A 22,563-nucleotide genomic window follows, 5' to 3' on the forward strand; every position below is an offset into this window, starting at 1 on the left:
TTCCACTCCCACTGATCACTTTCTCAGCTTGATTACAGTAAAAAACAATCAGAAGAAATAAGAGTGAAAGAGAGAGATAGATATAGAGAGAGAAGCCTCCGTGGTTCGTGCCTGCACGCTTCCTCTCTCTCTCTCTCTCTCTCTACTTTTTATTGTATTCGTTTATTTCCATTACAGCAAAGCTGAATTGCTGGTTGCTACAAATCTGCAACCACAAGTAAACCAACTTTTGAGGAAGGAATGGTTGGTAAGAGCTACAAGTCATGGATATTCTGGACTTCATTAACTTTCTCATTTTTCTTACTCTGCCACCTGCCTCTTCCTCATCACTCCATGTTCTCTTCTCTCTTTCAGACTCTCTTTTCCATTTGGTTAATAATTACTTTACAGTCTCTCTTCATTAGTTGCACTAAGTTTGCATTTGGTTACTTATTAATAAGCCAAAAGTCTGAGTCTTGGACAGGAGGGAACAAGACAATATATCCTTTAAAATTCTCTAACTACATCTTCAAAACCTTCCAAAGGTATTTCTTACTTCTCACCTCTGCATTCGTTTGGTGGTCAAAAGTCATGTGGGGAGACGTTTGAGGAGAGAAATATGTGAAGACCATTGGAAACCCCTGCATGAGCATGACCAACGTATGGGGGGAGAATCTCATCAACCATGGAATGGAATTTTGTTGATGTATATATTTATATTATCTTTCTTAAGTGAAACGATAGCTAACATGGTTTTAAAGTAGAAAACCCTAAAGTGTTTTGATTTATGCAAAATGATTAGGGTTTCAAGAATCAGGATTGGGTAATCCTTTCCCAACTCTGATCGATTTGACTAGTTTAATCCAAGGCTGATCCTGTGATTCGGCTCGATTCCTATTTGCTCGATTACGATCACTGCCATAAACATTAATGGTAAGCGTTAATAATGAACAGTCTAATCAAAGCTTCACATCATCATCAATAGTGAAGAGATTCTCTCATCACCTGGGGTGAAGGAAAATTTAAGGGAAAATTACCTGATTACCCAGTATTGGGTTTGGTTTTACCGAAATACCCACGATGGGTTTCACTGAACATATATACCCAAAACCAGTTTGCGTATTACCGAAATACCCAAAACAGTGGAAGCCGTACGCCAGAATTCGTATCCCTACGCATTGCACTCGATTCATGTTCCAATCGGTGAAAAAAATTCCGATTTTGTTTCTAATCGTCTTCTACAATCGATTCTTTAAAGTCCGATGATCCGATCGCGTCTTGAGGGCTTGAGTTTCTGTTCGGTCCATGTATTTCCGAAAGGGGAAAGAATGGCGATGGTGATTTCAGTTGTTCGGAGTCTTCGGACTATGGATTTCCGAGAGGAGGGAGACTTGTTGCTGGTTTCAGGAGATTTAGGGCTTAAATAGAATGGAGGGAGAAGCACGGCGGGAGAAGGACTCGAGGGAGAAGAATCCGTGACTCACCCATCGACTTCTCATTCACACACAGAGAGAGACAGAGGAGGGGAGAGAACCGGTGCTGCGTTCTCTGGTCGCCATCGACTTCTCATTCACACACAGAGAGAGACAGAGGAGGGGAGAGAACCGGTGCTGCGTTCTCTGGTCGCCATTCAGTTGGAACGATTCTGAAGTTTCTTCTCTTGGAACCGTTTGTTGTTCCTGTCGCTTCTTCTGGTGCTGCTCCGGCTCCGGCTCCGGCTCCGGCTCCGGCTCTGCTCCATCTCCATGGGAGAAAGACAAAGGAGGGGAAACAACTCAGACCCACGATATCGTTCATCTTCTTCGGGTTGGATCTTCATCTGAGGTGAGCAAAGATTGTGTTTTCAGCCTATTTTCCATGTCATACGTTTTTTGTTTTTGTAATCTGTGTGTTCTTTTTTTTTTCTCACTTCACAGAGAATCGAAAGAATCCCATTCCCATGTTTGTTCGTGGGTCTGCGTGAGTGCTCTGTTGGGATCAACAAACCTTACCATCGGTCATCCTCTTCCCATAACTTGAGGTAAGCAATAGATCTTTTAAAATGTCTGGGTGCTACTTCTCATTGCCTTCTATTAGAGCAGACTATCACAAATGTATTTCAACTTCATTTCTAAGCTTCACTGGAACAACGTGTGATGCGCTTATGTAACCAGTTGTTCTGATCATTCTGATTTTTAAAGTTTGCTTGGAGCTTGGAATGTCTAAACCATACCAAATTTGTCTGCTAGGTTCCTCTCTGAATCTCCAGTGGACCAATTTATTGTGAACGGTAGCTGCAGAAATTTGACTCTAATTCCCATTCATCAGTGGAAGGGAAAACTTTCAGCTCATAGAAGGCCACTTACAGATAAGGCGGCATATAGGTCTTACTTTACTCCATACCTATTGATTTTTTCTGGATGCTGCTGTTGTTAACCTTTTTTTTGTTGTGTGGTTTCCCTGAGTAGTTCAATTTTTGTTTTTTAGTGTCTTAATGTGATTTGCAATTCAAGTTTGAGGCTGATGTTGATGTGTATTGGTTCCTAAAACATATGGTCACAATATTGAAGGTTGAGTTTTGAGAAATGGACTCGGTTTAATCATATCAACTATATTTATTGAGAACTTGGATTTCGTTTGATGTGTGCTTCAAATGCAAACTGATTGGACAGTTGCACTTGCGAGACTAGTTTTCTCTGTTCATTTATGTGACCGCCTTTCTTACATGGTCATTGAATTACTGCTTGTGCATGACAACTATTGGTTTGAGTGCACTAACTTTGATTTTTTCCTAAATCTTTGAAATTTGTGATTGGTTTTCGTTACAGTTATTTTAATCTATTTGAAGCATCAAATCAGTAAAACAACTCAAAATTTGGAAATTCATAAGATTCATGTAAATTTGTACTTGTTATGATCTTAGTGAGCAAGGCTACACAAGGGGGTAAATGGTTTTTATTGTATTAGAATTTAAGGGTTTTAGAGAAGAAGCATTCATGAAATGTGATGACAATGTTTTGTTAGCGGAACCAAATTTTAAACTTTCTCCCAAGGAGGGTCAATTTGATGGGTTACATAGAGAGTTGATGAAGGATAATTGGTCTGCCACTATGTAGGCTATAAGTGGTCCCCTTCCACCCCCCCCCCTTGACAGACTAAACTCTTCGCAAAACCCAAAATATCTCAAATATTTCCGAATCTTTTAGACTGATTCGTATCTGTAGCAAATTATAGTTCAGGGCTGAGTTTAGTCTCTATGATAGGGTTCTAAATTGCCTCAGCTTAGGAATTCAGAAATCCCTTAGAAATCAAAATCTCAGTGAATGGTTCTGTAACTAGGCTCAAGCGAAAATTGAATTCAGCAAGTCAAATGTTCAAATGAGACCAGAAATAAGGTCAAGTCCTCTGTTCAGAGTATTAAGCTGGATTGCAAGATCTGATGGAAATTCAACTGCTGGATTGTGAGATACGAATATTTCCTTCATCAAATAGGAAAGTCGAAACCCAGAAAATAACATAATTGATGGGCAGGGTATATATAATTAAGAATAGTAACAATCAGAGACCTTTTTTTTTTCTTTTTTTTTTAATTTTTAAATTATTCTTATTATATTAAGCAGCAATATGAAACCATAAACAGTAGCCGGTCAATTTTTTAAATATCAAGTCCATTGTCCCTGATTTTGAGAAGTTCACTTGAAAAAGGCTTCCCGAAATTGAGTAGAAAATTCAGGGTTATAAACAGAAACATAAACTAGACAAGTGGATAATGTAACTGAGGCAGATCATAGCAGAAAGCCCAACTAACAGAATAACAGAACCAATAGAATGTAAGAATGAAAATAGCATGATCAGGATAGAGGAATGTCGGATTTGGATTTTTATTTTGCTCTTATTGTTCATATATTTTTTTGGGAAAGTTTATTTTCTGCTACTGAAAATTCCATGAAAATTCCTTTTTTTTTATATATTTTTTGCTGTGGGGACGACTTTTCTGTGCCTTGTGGATTCAGGAGGTCTCTAATAAGTTGAAAATAGAGTTTCAAGTTCTGCAGATTTATATTCTTTTAATGTACTTCCCGCTGTTAAGAAACCATTGCGATTATATTGTTGCTTCTATTGGTCTTCTTAAATCCTCTCATATTTTCTGCTCTCCTTCTGATTGTATCATAGTAAAAGCCATGTTAAACTGCAAAATTCTCAATCTTTTGCCTTGTGAGGATTGCAGCATATAGGAAAGATGTCAGGTTCAGTATTGGCTGTATGCAGTTATGGTGGAGTGTTAGTAAAAGATACTGATGGAACATATATGAAGGAGGGAGGTGAATCTATTGCAATTCGTATGGATGGAACAATGAATTTCACCCAGTTCTTGGAGAAGGTTTGTTCATCATGGAATTTCAGCCCTGATGGTGTTTTATTGAAGTGGTTAGTGCCTGGGAGTAGATGTGCTCCTATTAGCCTTAAGGGAGACTTAGACCTCCAAAATATGTTGGATTTTAACAATCGTAGTGCCATAGTGGATGTAATTGTGTCAAGGGATGATGGCTCTATCGGAAGTCATCACTATGGGCCCAGGTACATTATTTGTTGTAGTTTGTCAGTTTGTTTAGCTTAAGTTTTTAAATTTTTTATGGTTGTAATGAGATGTAAACATTGTTTTTTTTTTTTTTTTTTTTGAATTCCGATAGCAGGTGCAGTGTTACTTTTGCACAGTCTCAGCATATGGATGACGGGAATGTTGATGAGACTTGTGACATGGTTATTACATGTTCAAGTGAGACACCTGTGGACAAAGTACTAACCATATTTTGGGAGAAAGCAATAGAGGGTGTGGGACAGATGTTTAAGTCAGCAACTGACTTTCGACAATCGGTTGCTCAATTTGCTATTGCAAATGGTTTTCGTTATTTGACAAAGCGGAGTGATAAAGCGAGGGTTATTGTTGAGTGTGCAGTTGAGGGATGTTATTGGTCAATTAGGGCAAGTCATGTCAAGCCGAGTGGAATGTTTAGGATTCATAAGTACCAAGGTGTACACCAACATCCACCTGGATCTCAGTTCATTGACAAGGTGAAGGTACCGCAGTCTCTCATAGCTAATACTGTGGTTGAGAAAGTTCGAGACACTCCCAAGTATCCTCCAACTGAAATCATTATTGATATGAAAAGAGACTATCACCTAGAATTGAGTTACATGCAGTGTTGGAGGGCAAAGGAGGTTGCAAATGATAAAGTGTTTGGATCTTTCAAGGAATCTTATCTGTACATCCCTTGGTATTGTAATAAGGTTATTGAGACAAACCCTGGGAGCCATGCTAAATATGAGGTTGATGATGATGGTAAATTTACAAGACTATTTGTAGCCTATTACGCTGCTGTGCAGGGCTTCAGGACAGGATGTAGACCTGTATTGTTCATTGATGGCACCTTCATAAAATCCAGGTTTCTTGGCACTCTGTTATCTGCTACAGCAATGGATGCAGATGATGGGATGTTTCCTGTCGCCTTCGCAATTGTCTCTGGTGAGAATCACTCTGATTGGACATGGTTTTTAGAGCAGCTTAACATGGCATTAGACAACACTGAACATATTGTTTTTGTGTCTGATAGGCATCAATCCATAATTGATGGGGTGCGTTCTGTCTTTGGGGATGTCCACCATGCGTTTTGTCTTCGCCATTTAAAGGAAAATTTTAAGAAGAATCTTCGAAAGCCTATGTCAGCCATTTTGAAGAATGCTTTAGAAGTATTGCTTACTGATGCAGCATATGCACGGACAACTTTAGACTTTAACAATCATATGGGTGATATAAGGGGTATCTCAGAAGATGCATATATATGGTTAATGACAACTGGACCAGAGAACTGGGCTAATTGTCTATTCCCTGGAAATCGTTATGACAAGTTGACTTCCAATTATGCAGAGACATATAATGCATGGATCTTAAAGCAACGTGAACTGCCCATAATGCAACTCTTGAACAGTATAAGGGTGAAACAGATGGAGATGATGTATAAACGTAAGCAGAAATTAATTAAGTGGAAATATGATGTGGGCCCTAAGATTAACAAGATTCTAAAGAAACGAGTTCGTAAATCTGAGGGGCTGACCGTTAGGCGATCTTCAGTGTCTGGGTTTGAAGTTGAGGGTGACGCAAGTACACACTCAGTTGACTTAAGTTTGAGATCTTGTTCCTGCAAGGCGTGGGAGATGACAGGTCTACCCTGTATTCATGCATCTGCAGCGATAGCAAGGATTCGTGGACAACTCCTGAATTATGTTTCACATGAGTATCATAAAGAGGCATATGCGCAAACGTATGAAGAACCAATCAATCCTGTCCCTAACCATGATATGTCCTTGGAATCACCCACAGGGGACGCATACGTTGTTGTGAGGCCTCCTAGAACTCGTAAGCGTGCAGGCCGACCAAAGAGACAACGTATAGAATCACAAGATGTGGAGAAGCGATCCCAACATTGTAGCAGATGTGGGGATCATAGGCATAACAGGAGGTCATGTCGGGAGGCAATATAACCTCTTATGAACGTGGTAAGCTAATTGGTATAGGAATTTCTTGTAACTAAATGTTTGTGTTATGTGTCAACTGTACATCGCCTAAAGTCATCTCCCAATTTTGGTTGCAGTTTCCAAGATGGCAACACATGTTTCACTTTTTGTTGGCCTCACATCACTCCCAAAGAACATACAACTATAGTTATTCGAAGGGAACACTCATAGGTCCCAAAATATGTTGAGAAGAATCTTATATTAATATGATGTAATATTGAATATTTGATTCTCTATCTGAATGTTTTAGGTGGATATTTTATGGTTTTGTTGTTCGGTTAATTGCATTCGCTATTAACACATTTTTATCTCTATGGACATTGAATAGATATATGATGACTTTTATGTTTTGTCGTTGAGACTATTTGCATTGTTGGCATGTTGCATATTTAACAGACTACGTGACTAACAGCTGAATTTTTATTTAGTCTTTGTGCTCTTCAAGCAAAATCGCATCTTTTATTGAATTGGAATCTATCTTATTTCCTTGGAAGGTAACATAACCTAAACCTTCTCCCTCTTTCTCTCTCTCTCATATGCTTTCATACTAAGCAACAACAGGGCAAACAGTGCTGCCCTTTGAGCGAAGGCCTCTTTTATTATTCCTTATCAGGTTCAGCTAATGGGTCTACTTCCTTTTTTTTTTCTTTTTTAATGGATTAAGTATATTGTCTATGTTGCTCCCTCATTTGTGCTCAATGATCAATTTTATGATATGAATTAATAAGAAAAGTCCCCCCCCCAACACTATACCAGTTTAGCGTATAGTGTTTCAGGGTGCGCTAAAGATCCAACTACCATATACAAGCTGGATTTGTAGTACGTGTTCACTACAAAATAGATCTATTATTGATCACCACTACCTTCACCCTCATGAACTACGTTTATTGTAACTCTTATTTATTTTCCTTCTATTCTCCCAGGTAAATCTATATTCACATTAAAATTTCATCCAATTAATTATGCATTGGACTGTAGTTTCATAATACACATATCTCATATGCTTATAAATGGGTGAGCATACTTCTCAGTGTTCTCAGAACTGCTTTACCATTATATGCCTTCCTATATTTTCGTTGTCAATGCGTAGATGTCTACTAAAAGACAGTTTGTTCCAATGTGTTTTGCCGAGGTTTAATACAAGTGTTGGCTGAAGTACACCCCTTGGGACTGTATTGCAGTTCACAACCAATTTCTACTTTTGAGGCCCCCCCAATATGAAGGATACTCAGTACTTTAGCAGGTGAATATATGTCTCATTCATCTCCAGTTGTGTTTGTCTTTTTCATATTTTTTTTTTCAGTAACCTGTGTTTTACAGTTACGTTGCATATTTTAGAACTGATTTGTGTCCATGTCCTCATTACAGGGCACAAACCCATTCACTGATTGAAATAGTCGAACCCTATCATGCATATGTAGTTTTTGACGTTTTTATTTGCCTCCAATTTAAGTAAGTTGCAGGGAATTCAAGTAAGATTTGATAAGAATCCATATGCAACTTATTAATGCGGAGTGAGATATTCATCATGTAATAAGGGCCTTTCCTACACCTGAAGGTTCGATTCTACCTTTGTCTCTATGGATTGAACATGGATTTGAATGTTTTGGCATTTTTCATTTGAAGTTATGAGGGACATGCATAGGTTTTATATCTTTTATGTTGGAGAATACAACTTTTATCCATGTTTTTACGCAGTCAAAACTAGCCCAAATGTCAATTTCTGTTTTGATGTCTGAAACCATGCATTTGCAATGATCTGGACCATTAATTTAGCCAGCCCTTGGACAGACTGTGATGCAGTATTTGGGCACCAGCAGTAGTGCCAGGATGAAGAAGAAAAATTAGTCTAGGCCTAGCCTGACCAGAATTTGTTCCAACAAATCCAACTCAAGTCTAGTCCTGTCGCTGGGTCTTGTTGAGTCATATTTTATTTGTTATTTATCTTATTAGTTAAGTGGTCGAGTCAGTTTAGCACTTCCCTAATACATAACGTTGATGGGGAGGAATTTCCGGTCTGTTTGGGTTTTATTTTATTGCTATTTGGTTGGCTGGAATAGGAGTAATCAATTTCAGTCCTTGATATTCTTTATTGTTTTTGTATTTGAGTCAAGGAAGACATCTTCAATACAGCCTGTGGCTGGATATTTTAATCAGTCTTTGTTTCTGTTTATTTGCTTCATTATCTGTTCAGGATTCCGGGAGGTTGCAACCTTTCCTTTTCATTTCATGATTCAGTTTACAGAATAGTTCTGGTCCATTTCTTTGAGTTAATCTTTACTCAAACTCTGCTGAAACTTTGTGTCAAATTGCTTAACTAGTTATCAGTTTCAGATTCTGTTTGTTTTCAGTTTTCCAACTGAATGGTAGATCCTACTGCAACTCAATTTCTCAATCCTGATTTTTCTGGAACTGATCTCTTCATTTGATCCCTGTAGAGACTGTTTAAAGCTTCATAATTATGTTTAATTTTTAAATCAGGTTAGTATTTGACTCTGTTTTGAAACCCTAAGGCCTTGCCATCAAATTTACTGTTTATTCTGGGTTTTCAAGTTTCCTACTTACAGTCTCTTCAATATTTCTAAATCTAACCTTCAGAGTACTTTCAAACTTTGCTGGAATATGATGATAGAAGCAGTTTGAACTACTTGACCAGAAGTTCTTTCTCATCTGATCGGTTTTGACTGCATCGACAAGTTTTCTCTTAGATCTGGTTCCTCACTTTCATGCATGATGTACATTGCGACTGATATATTTAGGTTTATGTTTTGACAGAAACCTCCCGGAATAGGCAGTCGTATTTCCTAAAATACCAATAGATACTTGAATTGAGCTCGTGATTCTGCTTATGGAATCATCCCTGAAATGCAGTAGTAGAGGATCTGGACTAGTAAGTGCTTAAGCAATTATTACTTGGCTAGATAAAAATCCAACATTTTAGTGGCCCCAATCAGGAAGAAAAGGATCAGCAGGAAACCTTCAAGCTTAGGAACTTATTTGGGTTCTTATGATTGGTCCAGGAATTGGTTACACGCTGGATCCTGATTTTCCCTTTGTGAAGATTGCTGCACCTTATGCACATGTTATTGTGTTTTAATTGAAAAACGAGATGCTTGACTCTACCTTTCTCTGAACTAACCCATGAATTACTGGCCAGTTGCATATGTTCCCTTTAACCTTATGCATTTTGCCTTAATCACATGGCAACTTCACCATCGCCATTATATGTTTTGCTTCTATATTTTCTATTGCTGGATATCGAGAAGTATACATGTCGACGCTACGAATACTTCCATATAGGCGGCGGCGGCCTTCGCTGAGTGCTCTGTCGCTCGGGTTTCTGGAGCGAGAGGTAATACACCAACAGTAGAATGTTAATGTTGTTCTAAAGGCTTGAACTTTCCACTCTTGTATACACTTATAGATTTTTCCCCTTTTCTTCAAATAGAATTGTTCTGTCATGTTGTACAAATTGTAACTTTTGTCTAATTATTATTCTTGCAGTTTTTGGGTTATACTGCCATAAAATTCATGTATTAATCAAAGGTTTTTCCTTTTTCATGTTAACCTTTAAAACTAAGGGGAAATCTTTCGTACCACAACTGCACCTGAAACAGGTTCATGATTTTGTTCCATATTTTAGTCTCTCTTATATTATTGGATATGCCCTATCTTGGTTGCAAATCGATGTTGATAGCATAAATTCTTACATAGTAGGAGATGAGCATTATAAAATATGAATTGTCCTGTAATATTGTTTGACGGTCTTTCTTTCTAAATCTAGTGGTTTTTGAAAAATTGAAGAGTTTTTTGTGTCCAAGCTAGGTTGGTTTACCTGACCCAGTTTATTTCTTGCGAGACATCAAACAGTCAAGTCAAATCTGCAGGGTTTTAAATTTCGCTCTCTTTGAAATCGCTAATATTGCAGTCATGTGTCGACTGGCAACCCTGTGATTGTGGCAAATCTCAGCTTTTCCTTAGTGATTACTCCAACCTTGTGGACTCTAGTTGTGGTTGCACTTCTGGGAATTACGACAAACAAAATTTTGTTTTTTTTCTTAAGACAAGTAAACTATATATTTGTGCCTTTCCTTCAATGATAAAGGGAACCTCCTAGCTGAGGGCTGTGTGTCCCCCTTTTTCCTTTCTCCCTCCTTAGGGGTTGCTAGAATATTCCTCCCTCTTCGGCATATATTATCTTATAAACGGGCCGCCCCCCAAAAAATAAAAATAAAAATTGATAAAGGGAACCTTATTCCAGAAGAGGAATCATTCATTTGAAGTTGTCTGTGGGTTCATGGTTGTTTGCCTATGTTCCTCTCTGATGACAGGAGTTTGAGAGACAGCTAGCTGCAAAATAAGCTTCTCTTCCTCAGGAACCAGCTTCAGATGATGATAATGCTGTAACTCTTCTCGTTCGGATGCCTGATGGTAGCCGCCGTGGCCGTCGCTTTCTCAAGTTAGACAGGCTCCAGGTAGAAATGAAGAAATATCATCCTCTTTGATGTGTAGAAATTATTCTTGATTCTTTAATATTGGTTCAATCTTACAGCTTTCTTCTTTTGCATTGCTGTCACTTTTTGACTTCATTGATGTAACATCTATTTCAGAAACATTGCTTTGCAGATGGGAAAATTGGTTCCTCAATCATGTTAGCTTGACACAACCACTCCGTAGAGCCTTCGTGTTGGTAGGATCTGAGGGATGTTGTCCAAGTACCATGCCTAGTATATCCTCAGCCTCCTTGTACATTTTCCCAGTAACAGCCTTCCCGATTACTCTAAGACCCAAAATATATGCCACATCTTCCAAAGTTATAGTCATCTCAAATTGTGGCATGTGAAATGTATTAGTCTCATTTCGCCACCTATCCACCAATGCTGTCAATAGACACCGATCCATTTGGAAATGCCCTATAAGGCGTAAGTATTTGAATCCAGCAATCTCAACTAACCGCTTTTGCTCTTTACTCAACTTCCACTCAGTGGACGTTCGACTATGCTCATTACTCCGTAGCACACGTCTCTTCTGAAAAAGGGTAAATTTGAAACAAGAAACTTAGTGGTCATATATTTTATGCATGACAAAAACAAAGATTATATTACGAGCAAATACAACAAATATATTACCTCACCCTTCCAGATCAACTCTGAAACGTGATTGGATTGATCATATAGAACAATGTCCGTACTTGATATATCTTTATCAATGGATGGTCCAATTGACAATACTGAATCATCTACAACATTACTAACCATGGCTTGCCCTCCAACGTCTCCACTATCAGTAGATTCATATTCACCCTCCAAATTTCCAGACATACTAGAATATGTCCACTCCCTAGAAGGTGGGTTGTTCTCAACATGCATTGCTCTTTTTTCTGAGATTCTTCGTATAATGTCCAATTGGAGAGGATCCACCGACATTATGCACCTGACACATGATCCAAAACATATAGTTAATTATAACATTAATTTCAATAATAAAGAGAAGATAAATTGGATATTGAAATATCTAATACTAGATCCACAAATGTTCTTCTTTAGTATGTCACTATTGTTGCAATAACTTCACTCTTTATGGTTGCAATATCTAGTCATCAAAGTATAATACTCAAAGAGGTGGATATGCAATGTGGGTATATTCACCCAATACGTAGACTAGACAACAACATCCTAAACCTTATTCCAACTTAACAAGGTCGCCTACATGGAGATTTCCAACTAAATGGCGAGCACAAGGAACTATGCAAAAAGATTGACAATTTATGGATAATTATAATAAGTGTTGGTTATATTCATCCAAAAAAATAATAATAAGTGTTCGCTGTCAACTTGACGCACTATTAATCCAAATTTACTGAATTTAGTAAATGAACGTCATAGCAAAGATGATCCTAACATGAAGGATTAGTTCGAAAATTATTTTAATAGGTCTTAAGTGCCTTCTGTTGTTAACCGGTCATCATGGCAATCTTGTATTAGTTTCTGAAATCCTAATATTTGTAGTATGAGAAGTATAATGGTATAACCTATAAAAATAGTTGAGATGTGGTTTTGGTTCTTTATGCTTATTTCTTCTTTTTTCTTCTTAAATGAATTTTAAGAACATAGCCAAAGAGGGCCAAAAAAAATGAAAAACAGGGGACGCTACTACACCCATAACATTCCATTGTTCCATACTTTCTTTTTTGTTCTCACTTGAATTGAGAACTCAAGCATATTCCCCTACACCAATTACTTAAGAATATATCATAATCCTCAAATAATTAGCCACATCTGGTCCCTTCCCACTTCAGCCAAAATCTTTTCTCTACTTCCATTGTAGAATTCAGAGGATCTCCAAATTTGGACGGTTCTAAAACCAACAAGAATAATTTCCACCCACAAAAGAGAGAGTGTACTGCATTGAAATTGAGCAAAATTAGATAGACCCATGCACATCTACTTGAACTCCAAAAGTAAGCTGTTGTCAAGTCTCAATTTTTTTGGCATTACAATTAGCTGTCCTGAATATTCTATTTCACACCACTTACAGAGGAATTAGATTCATGCCCAAGGTTCCCACCCACCCCGGTTAGCCCCATAAAAGTAGATAGATATCCTTGTGGTGATAACAACCACCAAAGATGCCTGGCTGGGGACTATTGCCCAAAAGAGAAAGATCCAACATTCCTATACTGTCGGACAATCAAAACTACCTTGGAAGGGAAAGTCAAATTTTCAGGTAGAATAACTCATCAAACGGCTACTCTCAGGGCTACATACCTGAGCATCCAATATGAGATTCATACAATTGCAGTCATTTTCAGCCCCACTCACAAAGATGGTTACAAGGTAAGACACAAAAAAAATCTAAATATAACAAAGTTGGATTCAGATTAAATTCATCTGTTACGCACTAAAGCTTCAAATTTGACTTTAAAATCCATGTTAAATACACCCAGCGTAATTTCATTATTATCATTAGTATTAATATTTAGAAACTCACAGCTTCTGTCTAATATTTTAATATTAAAACTCCCAGCTTGGTGGAAAAGTTGAGCTTGTAAATCCACAAATTTATAGAAAAAAAGAATCTTGCACAACTAAACACACAGACCAAATTTGGATTATTTAAAATACACAATCATCACATGATCTAGATACCTAAGACAATAATATTATTAACCATAATAAAATAACCTCCCCTCCTCCTGTGATGATATCCTTTTTTTTTTCCCCTATTTCATTCACTTGATGAAATAAGCAGGCTAGGATTTTTGGTATTAACTTCATAATCCAATGCATTTGCCAACACAACCTAGTGATATTAATCGACAAAACACTTGCATCAGATTTAATTGTTCCTGATACTGTTTGGAACACTTGTAAGCATACATAAACTTGATGGACAGAAAAATTCCAATGGAAAGCATGGTTATAAAACACTCTAGATCTTGAATTGAATCATAATTTCCTTCCATATTGAAATTATTTCTTCCTCCCCTACCCACCCCCAGCCCTCTAATAAGTAAAGGAAGCCAATTAATTATATAAAAGTCAGACACACGATAACAATTTAATGGGTAAATTTTTATTTTCTTCTCTTTTTCATTTTGCAATGTTAAGAAAGAGTTATAATTATTATTACGCAATAAGCACCACTCTGCAGCCATTATTTTTATTTATTTATTACCTTTTTTTATTATTGAAACTGGACTTGTAATAAAACTGTAGAAATGTGGTGCGGAATTGTATTCTATGTTTTGGTAAAGGCCCCATGGGCATATGTAAGCGAAGCCTAAATTTCCTGACCAATGTCCAATAAAGATGCTACAAAGAAGAAATTTATTGGGAAACTAGATCCAATTCCAGCATAGAACATTAAAATGTGCAAAAATGAGAAAACCCCACAATGAGAAACATATCTTTGCTTCCCACAGAAGAAGAACTACATTCTTACAGTTTCCAACCCCCTTTTCATTGTAGAGGCATTGTATAGTTTTGCGGTTTAATATACCTGCCGGCCCTAAAAAGGTCTAAAGACTTAACAACCACACCAATGCTTAGTTTAAGCTTTCTATGCTTCCTAATTTGACTCCACGCTCTTAAACCTTTTCAGCCCTTTCAATGAAATCAAACACAAACCAGCAAGCTGGATTTCCATCCTATTTTAAACCATAAATTCCTGACCTGCCACAATTTTCTTATGAAATTGAAATTTTCTACTATCAAACTCCAGTTTTAGTTTAACAAGAAAATCTAATCTCATCATTGTTCCTCAACCATTAAACCATCGGTTAACAATTCCAAACTGTTTCAGATAAGATCTTACACCATTTCCAGAAACCATAGAGCATGTTGTAATTCCATTGATTCCATTGAGACATTACATCAAACACCTACTAGGCTACTAGTCACCAACACTACAATGAACCATAACTATGTACTCTATTTTTTTAGTTTGAACAATTGAACGTGCCATTCATAATAATAATAAAAACAGTAATAATAATAACGAAAGACCCATGTACGGTACAAAGATCAAGATATAAGTTTCTGTGAATTCATCGAATAAAAGAGAACAAGAATGAAAATGCTATGAACCAATATCAGAAATGTGACTCCCATTCTCAAAGGAATAGTAAGAGGTTCGAACGAACCAACATGGGAATGGGATTCGTTCCATTCTCTGTGTAGTGGGAAAAAAAAAATTAAAAGAACACAGATTACAAAAACAAACTTAGGTGTAAGACATGGAAAACTGAAACATCAAAAGATCATTGCTTACCTCAAGTTATGGGAAGAAGATGACCGATGGTAAGGTTTGTTGATCCCAACAGAGCACTCACGCAGACCCACGAACAAACATGGGAATGGGATTCTTTCGATTCTCTGTGAAGTGAGAAAAAAAAAGAAAAAAGAACACACAGATTACAAAAACAAAAAACGTATGACATGGAAAATAGGCTGAAAACAAAATCTTTGTTCACCTCAGATGAACATCCAACCCGAAGAAGATGAACGATATCGTGGGTCTAAGTTGTCTCCCCTCCTTTGTCTTTCTCCCATGGAGATGGAGCAGAGCCAGAGCCGGAGCCGGAGCAGCACCAGAAGAAGCGACAGGAACAACAAACGGTTCCAAGAGAAGAAACTTCAGAATCGTAAACTGGAGGAGAGCACTCACGCAACACCAATTCTCTCCCCTCCTCTGTCTCTCTCTGTGTGTGAATGAGAAGTCGATGGGTGAGTCACGGATTCTTCTCCCTCGAGTCCTTCTCCCGCCGTGCTTCTCCCTCCATTCTATTTAAGCCCTAAATCTCCTAAAACTAGCAACAAGTCTCCCTCCTCTCGGAAATCCATAGTCCGAAGACTCTGAACAACTGAAATCAGCAACCCATTCTTTCCCCTTTCGGAAATACATAGTCCGAACAGAAACTTAAGCCCTCAAGACGCGATCGGATCATCGGACGTTAAAGAATCGATTGTAGAAGACGATTAGAAACAAAATCGGAATTTTTTTCACCGATTGGAACATGTATCAAGTTCAATGCGTAGGGATACGAAGTCTGGCGTACGGCTTCCACTGTTTTGGGTATTTCGGTAATACGCAAACTGGTTTTGGGTATATATGTTGAGTGAAACCCATCGTGGGTATTTCGGTAAAACCAAACTCAATACTGGGTAATCAGGTAATTTTCCCAAGTTCTTTTTAAAACCCCCCACTAGGGGTGCCAATCGGCCGGTTCAGTTCGGTCAGTCCGGGTTAAGTCGGTTTCACTGTGAGAAAGTTAAAATCGAAACCAAACCAATAAGAAAATTCCGATTTTGGTTTGGTTTCGGTTTCGATGCGGTTTGGTTTCAATTTGTCTTCGGTTTCTTAAATCGATTTGTAATCGGATTAGTTTTGGTTTTTGATCCAGTTTGGATTCGACATTCCATACAAATGAATACAAAGGTTAGTTTTGGTTTTTGATCCAGTTTGGATTCGACATTCCACACAAATGAATACAAAACTATGCAAATTTTGATTTTTTTTAATGAATTTTGGAGTGTTTCGGTTTCTTACCGGTTTGATTTCAGTTTCGGTCTGGGTTTTGAGCCGATTTCCGTTTGGTTTCAGGTTCATCCGGTTTTCGGTGCGGTTCGGTTTGGTTTTAGGGTTGCAATACTCCAAATCAAACCGAACCAATAAGGCTTCGGTTCAGTTCGATCTGTATTGTTATCGGTTTGGTCCGATCGGTTTTACCGATTTGGTTTAGGAATTGACACCCCTACCCCCCACCACAACAACCACCACCTCCCACCCTCTTTGAGTCTTTGGTCCTGCTTTGTTGACTTGTGTAGAATTTGGAATATGATATTATCTTGGACTGTATGTGCAGGAAGAAAAAAGGGATGACCTAGGAACCTAACAAAAAAAAGAAAAAACAAAAAAAAAAAAAAAAATATATATATATATATATATATATATGTGTGTGTATGACCATTTATTAAATGGTAGATAAAGCATGTGTATACAAATTTTAATGATTAAATTCTAATGTGAGAGTGAAGATTAAAATTGAGCAATTAGTTTTCTCAATTTACTAAGTTGATCCAAAAACCAGACAAAATAAATTTTGAATTTCGGGAATTATACGTTTATCAAATAAAAATGGCATAAAAATTTGGGAAATTTCTGATTTTTTATTTTACACTTTTTTTTCTTCTAAATTATAGGAAGTTGTCTTCCCTCACTTTTGTACACTCTTTTTCAATACATGTTTTATGGCTATCTTTCAAAGAACAATCAACAGAAAACATAATCTACAAATTGGATATCATTTAGTAGAAGAATCCACAGGAAGGTAGAATATTGATAAGCATTAACATTTGTAGAAAGAGAGACTCTTGCAATTAAACTTGTTCACACCAAAGGAAAGGGAAAATCCATACCAGGCACGTTGTATATGCAACCAAACACATGCGCTGTGCATAATACTAATTTTTAATCAAGCCTTTTTTTTTTTCTAACCTCTTAGATCCAGGATAAAAGGTTTTTTTTTTTTTTTTTTTTTTTTTTTTTTTTTTAATGATTTACCCTTCCATCTGCTCCATCATCCCTTGTGCTCTCAGACTTTGGATCATCCCTAGGTACTTTGATACAACAATTACTATCACTCCCGCTAACTGTAGTGATTGCCATGGCCATGTTAAATACAGAATGTATAGTTTCTCTGTTTTTAAGAAGTTTATCAACCTGTGCTCCACAATCAAAACAATGAGGTTCAGCTATAAAATGCGGGATATGGATCTGAAAATATAGTCTAATTAATATAAGAAATTGACCAAAACCAACCCTTAATATTATAAAGAAAACATACTTCTTCATGTCCATATGTTGAAGTTGTTTAGCAAAAATTAGAAGTAACACTGGTTTTCAGTAGAAAGAGAGAGTTTTTTTTTTTTTTTTTTTTTTTCTGGAAGGAGGGTGGGGACAATAAATTATAAATATGTTGTGGACAACTCCCTATTGGCACGACACTAAAAAAGTCATCATAAAAGGAATGCCCAGTAAGATTGCAAAAAGAAATGTAGAAGCATGTACATTATAAAAATCCAGTAGTTAAAAATTAGCTCCAGATTTTAAAATAAAGTCCCTCTCCCTCAAGAAGAAAAATAATATATGAAAAAACAAAATATTCTTTGAATGGAGAAGCTGTCAAAAATAATATACTAATATATCACTAATAAGAAATATGCATGACGCCGTTTTCATGTCATAAAAGGCGAACCAATTGTACAAAAAGCACCCAACGAAATGAACAGTTAATCTGCATAGTAGTTACAATGAAAATGCACCTGAAGATAAGACAATCTTTGATAAATCAATTACCTACACAAGCCGCACCTCAATTGGCGGTCTCTTATCAGGGTCATGTGGCAGTTGCAGTAATCTTTTATGTAAAATTAACTTCAACACTCTTAAGGCGGTTTGGTATTGTTTCTGTTCCAGAAACGTCGTTTCGTGTCAAAAACAAAAATTTCAGTTTCTGTGTCAAAACGCAGTTTTTAAACGAAAAAATGGTGTTTCAAAATTTCAGATTTTAATCGGAATTTTTTTTTTTTTTTTTTTGTAAAATGGAACGAAACTGGGAAGACGGAACTCCATTTTGGAGTTCCGTCCAATCTTCTTTTTTCAGTTTTTTTTTTTTTCATTTTTTGTTCCAAAAAAACAGAAACAGACCATAAGTGCACTAAACAAAAGATTCCATTTTTTCATTCCAATAGAACGAAAAAACTCCAGAAACATTTTTTTAGAACGATACCAAACGGAACCTTAGCATTCACATCCACTAGGTACCTACAATATGGCAACAACCATAACAACAGAACACCTTATAAGTCAACCCAGACAAAATGCACCTCAATGCCCCACTTCAAAGGGTTTTCTACTTCTGCACCCCAAAAACGAAAGAGAAAAAGGTAGCACTGGGTCCGACCTAATTGCCCTTCACAACACCGTTCATTCATCTTTCATGATGAAACTGTATTTTATACAAATAGTATGAGCCTACATAACGTTCTCTCTCTCTCCCTCTCACACACACACATACATACATATATACACATATGCCACACGAGCATTTGCACGTGCGTCTTATATTTTCATCAGTGAATAAATTGTCTGTTTTTTGTATATTCAATCAATCAACTTCTAAATGGTACCAAAAAAGAAAAAAATCAATCAACTTCCAAAATAAAAAAATAAAAAACCTTGATCCAAGAGCATTAGATCAATATCAACATCATCAAACCTCAAATCAAATTCTGTAGAATAAGAACAAGATGATTTCAACATCTATATTTTGATTTGAGAGAGAGAGCATTTAAAAAAAAAAAAAAAATGCCATGACCAAAGAATTCAAAATGGGCCTCCCTTGGGCAATTTGAAAACATGTTTTTGTCTCAAAGACATGGATGTGAAGTACAGATGGAGATAACATGCATCACATTAAAATAGAACATCACATATGTACAGATGTCCCCCCCCCCCCCCCCCAAAAAAAAAAAAAAAAAGGCTGAATCAATTTTCAAACGAAGTGATTGAAGAGATTGCTAGGCAGCAAAATCCTTCTACCAAAACTGAAGAAGAGAAGAGGTGGATGAACAGAAGACAGGCCAGCAGTTAAAGGAGGGAGATCGAATATTTAATTACCAGCACCTTCATCATCCATTTACATTTCAGTGATGACAAGGCAAGGGTCAACAAGAAGGAACTTTAATCTACATTAGAAAGAAATAGTACCACTGGGTCCATGTCATAAGCAATTGGTTCTAATATGAAATCTTCCTCCCGGACGACATCATTGAAAACCAATTTTCCATCACGTATCTGTCATAGAGGACAACGTTCATGTTATAAGATCATCAGTTTGTGCTGTGGAGTTGTAAAGAAACCATTAACTCACTAACGTATCAAATCACCAATGGGTGGAAATAGCTCACCTCAACAAAGTCTCCAGCCTTGGCTACAATTCTTTTGATGAACACATCTCTTGAACTGTAACCAATTTTCTCGAGAAAGCAATAGATATCAGACTTATCAATGGTAATTTGAAAATCGTGAGAGAGAGAGAGAGAGAGAGAGAGAGAGAGAGAGAGAATTTTAGTAAAAAAAGTAAAGTAGATAATGGATAAAATCGTGAGAGAGAGAGAGAATTTAATATTATAAAAATATAATAATATAAAGGGTACCAGTAATTTAAGAAAAAAAAAAAAGAACGAAAAGAACAAATAATGAAGAAGATAGGACAAAATTGTCAAGTGAAAGATTTGGCACTTCATGCTTTTATATAATATTATGATATATATATATATATATATATAATACTATCATATCATACTATTATATAAAAGTATGTACTCATGTTTCGTGACTAATCTTTCACTTGACTACTTTGTACTTGTATTTTATTTAAATACCTTATCGTTTTCACTTTCTTTGTTGTCTGCTGTTCTAATTTTTTCCAAATTTTTGGTACCCTTTACTTTATTTATTACTTAAATAATCTCTAAAAAAAATTTAAATATTCTAAAAAAGATTTACTTTCTTATTCTTCTTACGAGTGAGGTTCAAATACCTTGCTATCTCTCTTTCTTTTTCTACTCTCTCACACACGCACACACTTTTCTTTTCCTTTCCAAATCTCACGTTCCTCTCTTTTTCATTTTTTTAATATCTTTTATGATATGTTTTGCCTATTACTTCCTTATCCTTCCATCTTCATAGCTCTCTCTCTTCTTTTGGGCTCTGTGTTAAGCAAATCATAATCTTCTGTTCAAAATTGTGTTAAATACTCAAGAAAATTTATTTCTTATTCCTCTCACGATCCACATCCAAATCCCTTCTTTATCTCTCTCTCACACACTTTTTTTTTCTTTTTTTAATCTCATGTTCCTCTCTCTTTCTTTTTTAAATATATTTTATGATAATGTATCCTCCTTTTTTTACTCTCTCTTTTATTTTCCTATTGAAATCTCACGTCCTCTCTCATTCTTTTTTTTTTTTAAATATATTTTATGATATGCATCTTCCTATGTGTATCCTTCTGCGAAGTAGGCGTTTTAGGGTTTAGAGAACGCACAAGTTTATGCTTCGCATCAGCGGCAATGGCGGTCGTCAGAACGCAACTAGAGGTGAAGCTTTTCAACAAATGGTCTTTCGAAGAAGTTCAGGCCGGTGATATTTATTTGGTGAGTTACATTGGTGTGTCTCCATCCAAGCATGCCACCTATGTACCGCACATAAGGGAGGTATTCTGTGAAGAGATTCAAGAAGGCCCAATGCCCCATTGTGGAGAGGCTAACAAATTCTCTGATGATGCATGGACGAAACAACAAGAAGAAACCAATAGTTGTCCGAATTGTCAAGCATGGGATGGAAATCTTCCACCTCCTCACAGACTTAAACCCCATTCAAGTAATTGTTAATGCAATCATCAACAGTGGGCCAAGAGAAGTTGCAACTCCAATTGGTTCTACTGGTGTGGTGAGGCATGAGGCTATATCTCTCCTCCGAGGCGTGTTAACCAAGCAATATATCTTCTTACAACAGGTGCTCATGAGAGTGCTTTTAGGAATATAAAAACCATAGCAGAATGCTTGGCAGATGAGCTCATCAATGTTGCCAAGGGCTCATCGAACAGTTATGACTTCAAGAAGAAGGACGAGATTGAGCGAGTTGCTAAGGCCGACCGTTAAGAGGCATTTAGTTTGCTGAATAAACTAATGGCAAGGGGGATTCTCTTTTATTTTGCGTCCTTTATTAGTGATTCTTTTTCTTGGTTGATTATGCAAGGATTGTTCCCACTTTCTATGGAAGTAAGTTTTGTTGCTAATTATGAGTTTTGGATTTTTTTTTTAATGTTAAATAAAATAAAATATTCGTAAGCTCTCTCTCTCTCTCTCTCTCTCCTTCTCTTCTTTTGGGCTCTATTTGAAGCAAATCCAAATATTCTGTTCATTCCTTGAAAATGGAGAGAGATGTTGTTTCAACTCCCTTCTTGGAAATTGATAGTTGGGTCCAATCCCAAAAGAAATTGGGAACATCACTACTCTCGGACCTGTAAGTTTTGATTTTTCAACCATTTTTCCTATCTGCATAGTTCAAAAAATGATTCATTTTAAAAAATTTCATTTATAGACATTCAAATTTTCAGGGTCCTCATGCCAACTAACTCTTTGGATCTCTTTCTCGAGAACTAGAAAAATTGGTGGACACAAAGAAAATGTAAGTTGTATTGTCTTCTCCACTTGAACATCCCTCTTTGATATTCAGTTCTGGTCCCCCCTTCCCTTGAATTTACATCTCTTTAGAAGAAATTTAATATATTATGGAATGTTTGATTGTTTTTATTATTAGTCTGATTTCCTAGAATTATTTCACAGGCCATTGCCAAATAGACTTGTAAATTTAACCAACTTAAGGGTTTTGTAAGTTTCTATTTCTATCTACATGTCCTGCTTTTTTCCTTTCTTTATTTCTTTTTTTTTTTAGGGGGGGGGG

The 22,563-nt window shown here is 36.7% G+C and overlaps 2 protein-coding genes, 1 long non-coding RNA gene and 1 pseudogene across 3 annotated transcripts; 3 read left to right on the plus strand and 1 right to left on the minus strand.

Moving 5' to 3' along the window:
* The first annotated feature begins 1,537 nt into the window (after nt 1–1,537).
* On the plus strand, nt 1,538–2,539 carry LOC122094286. Its single transcript, XR_006144710.1, has 3 exons — nt 1,538–1,803; nt 1,896–1,999; nt 2,208–2,539. It is a non-coding gene; the product is annotated as an uncharacterized LOC122094286 (long non-coding RNA).
* Nucleotides 2,540–4,651: 2,112 nt separating this feature from the next.
* On the plus strand, nt 4,652–6,881 carry LOC122094284. Its single transcript, XM_042665042.1, has 2 exons — nt 4,652–6,513; nt 6,609–6,881. Exon 1 carries the CDS (start codon nt 4,684–4,686, stop codon nt 6,496–6,498), a length of 1,815 nt encoding a protein of 604 aa, XP_042520976.1. The 5' UTR covers nt 4,652–4,683; the 3' UTR covers nt 6,499–6,513; nt 6,609–6,881.
* Nucleotides 6,882–11,163: 4,282 nt separating this feature from the next.
* Nucleotides 11,164–16,080, minus strand: LOC122094285 (protein MAIN-LIKE 1-like). Its single transcript, XM_042665043.1, has 4 exons — nt 15,506–16,080; nt 15,304–15,405; nt 11,661–11,964; nt 11,164–11,559 (listed from the first exon to the last, which is right to left on the minus strand). The coding sequence occupies exons 3-4, from the start codon at nt 11,955–11,957 to the stop codon at nt 11,179–11,181; spliced, it is 678 nt and encodes a 225-aa protein (XP_042520977.1). The 5' UTR covers nt 11,958–11,964; nt 15,304–15,405; nt 15,506–16,080; the 3' UTR covers nt 11,164–11,178.
* Nucleotides 16,081–21,061: 4,981 nt separating this feature from the next.
* On the plus strand, nt 21,062–21,947 carry LOC122092784 (annotated as a pseudogene).
* Nucleotides 21,948–22,563: the final 616 nt, after the last annotated feature.

This window comes from Macadamia integrifolia, chromosome 11 (genome assembly GCF_013358625.1).
Source record: "Macadamia integrifolia cultivar HAES 741 chromosome 11, SCU_Mint_v3, whole genome shotgun sequence".
NCBI lineage: Eukaryota > Viridiplantae > Streptophyta > Magnoliopsida > Proteales > Proteaceae > Macadamia > Macadamia integrifolia.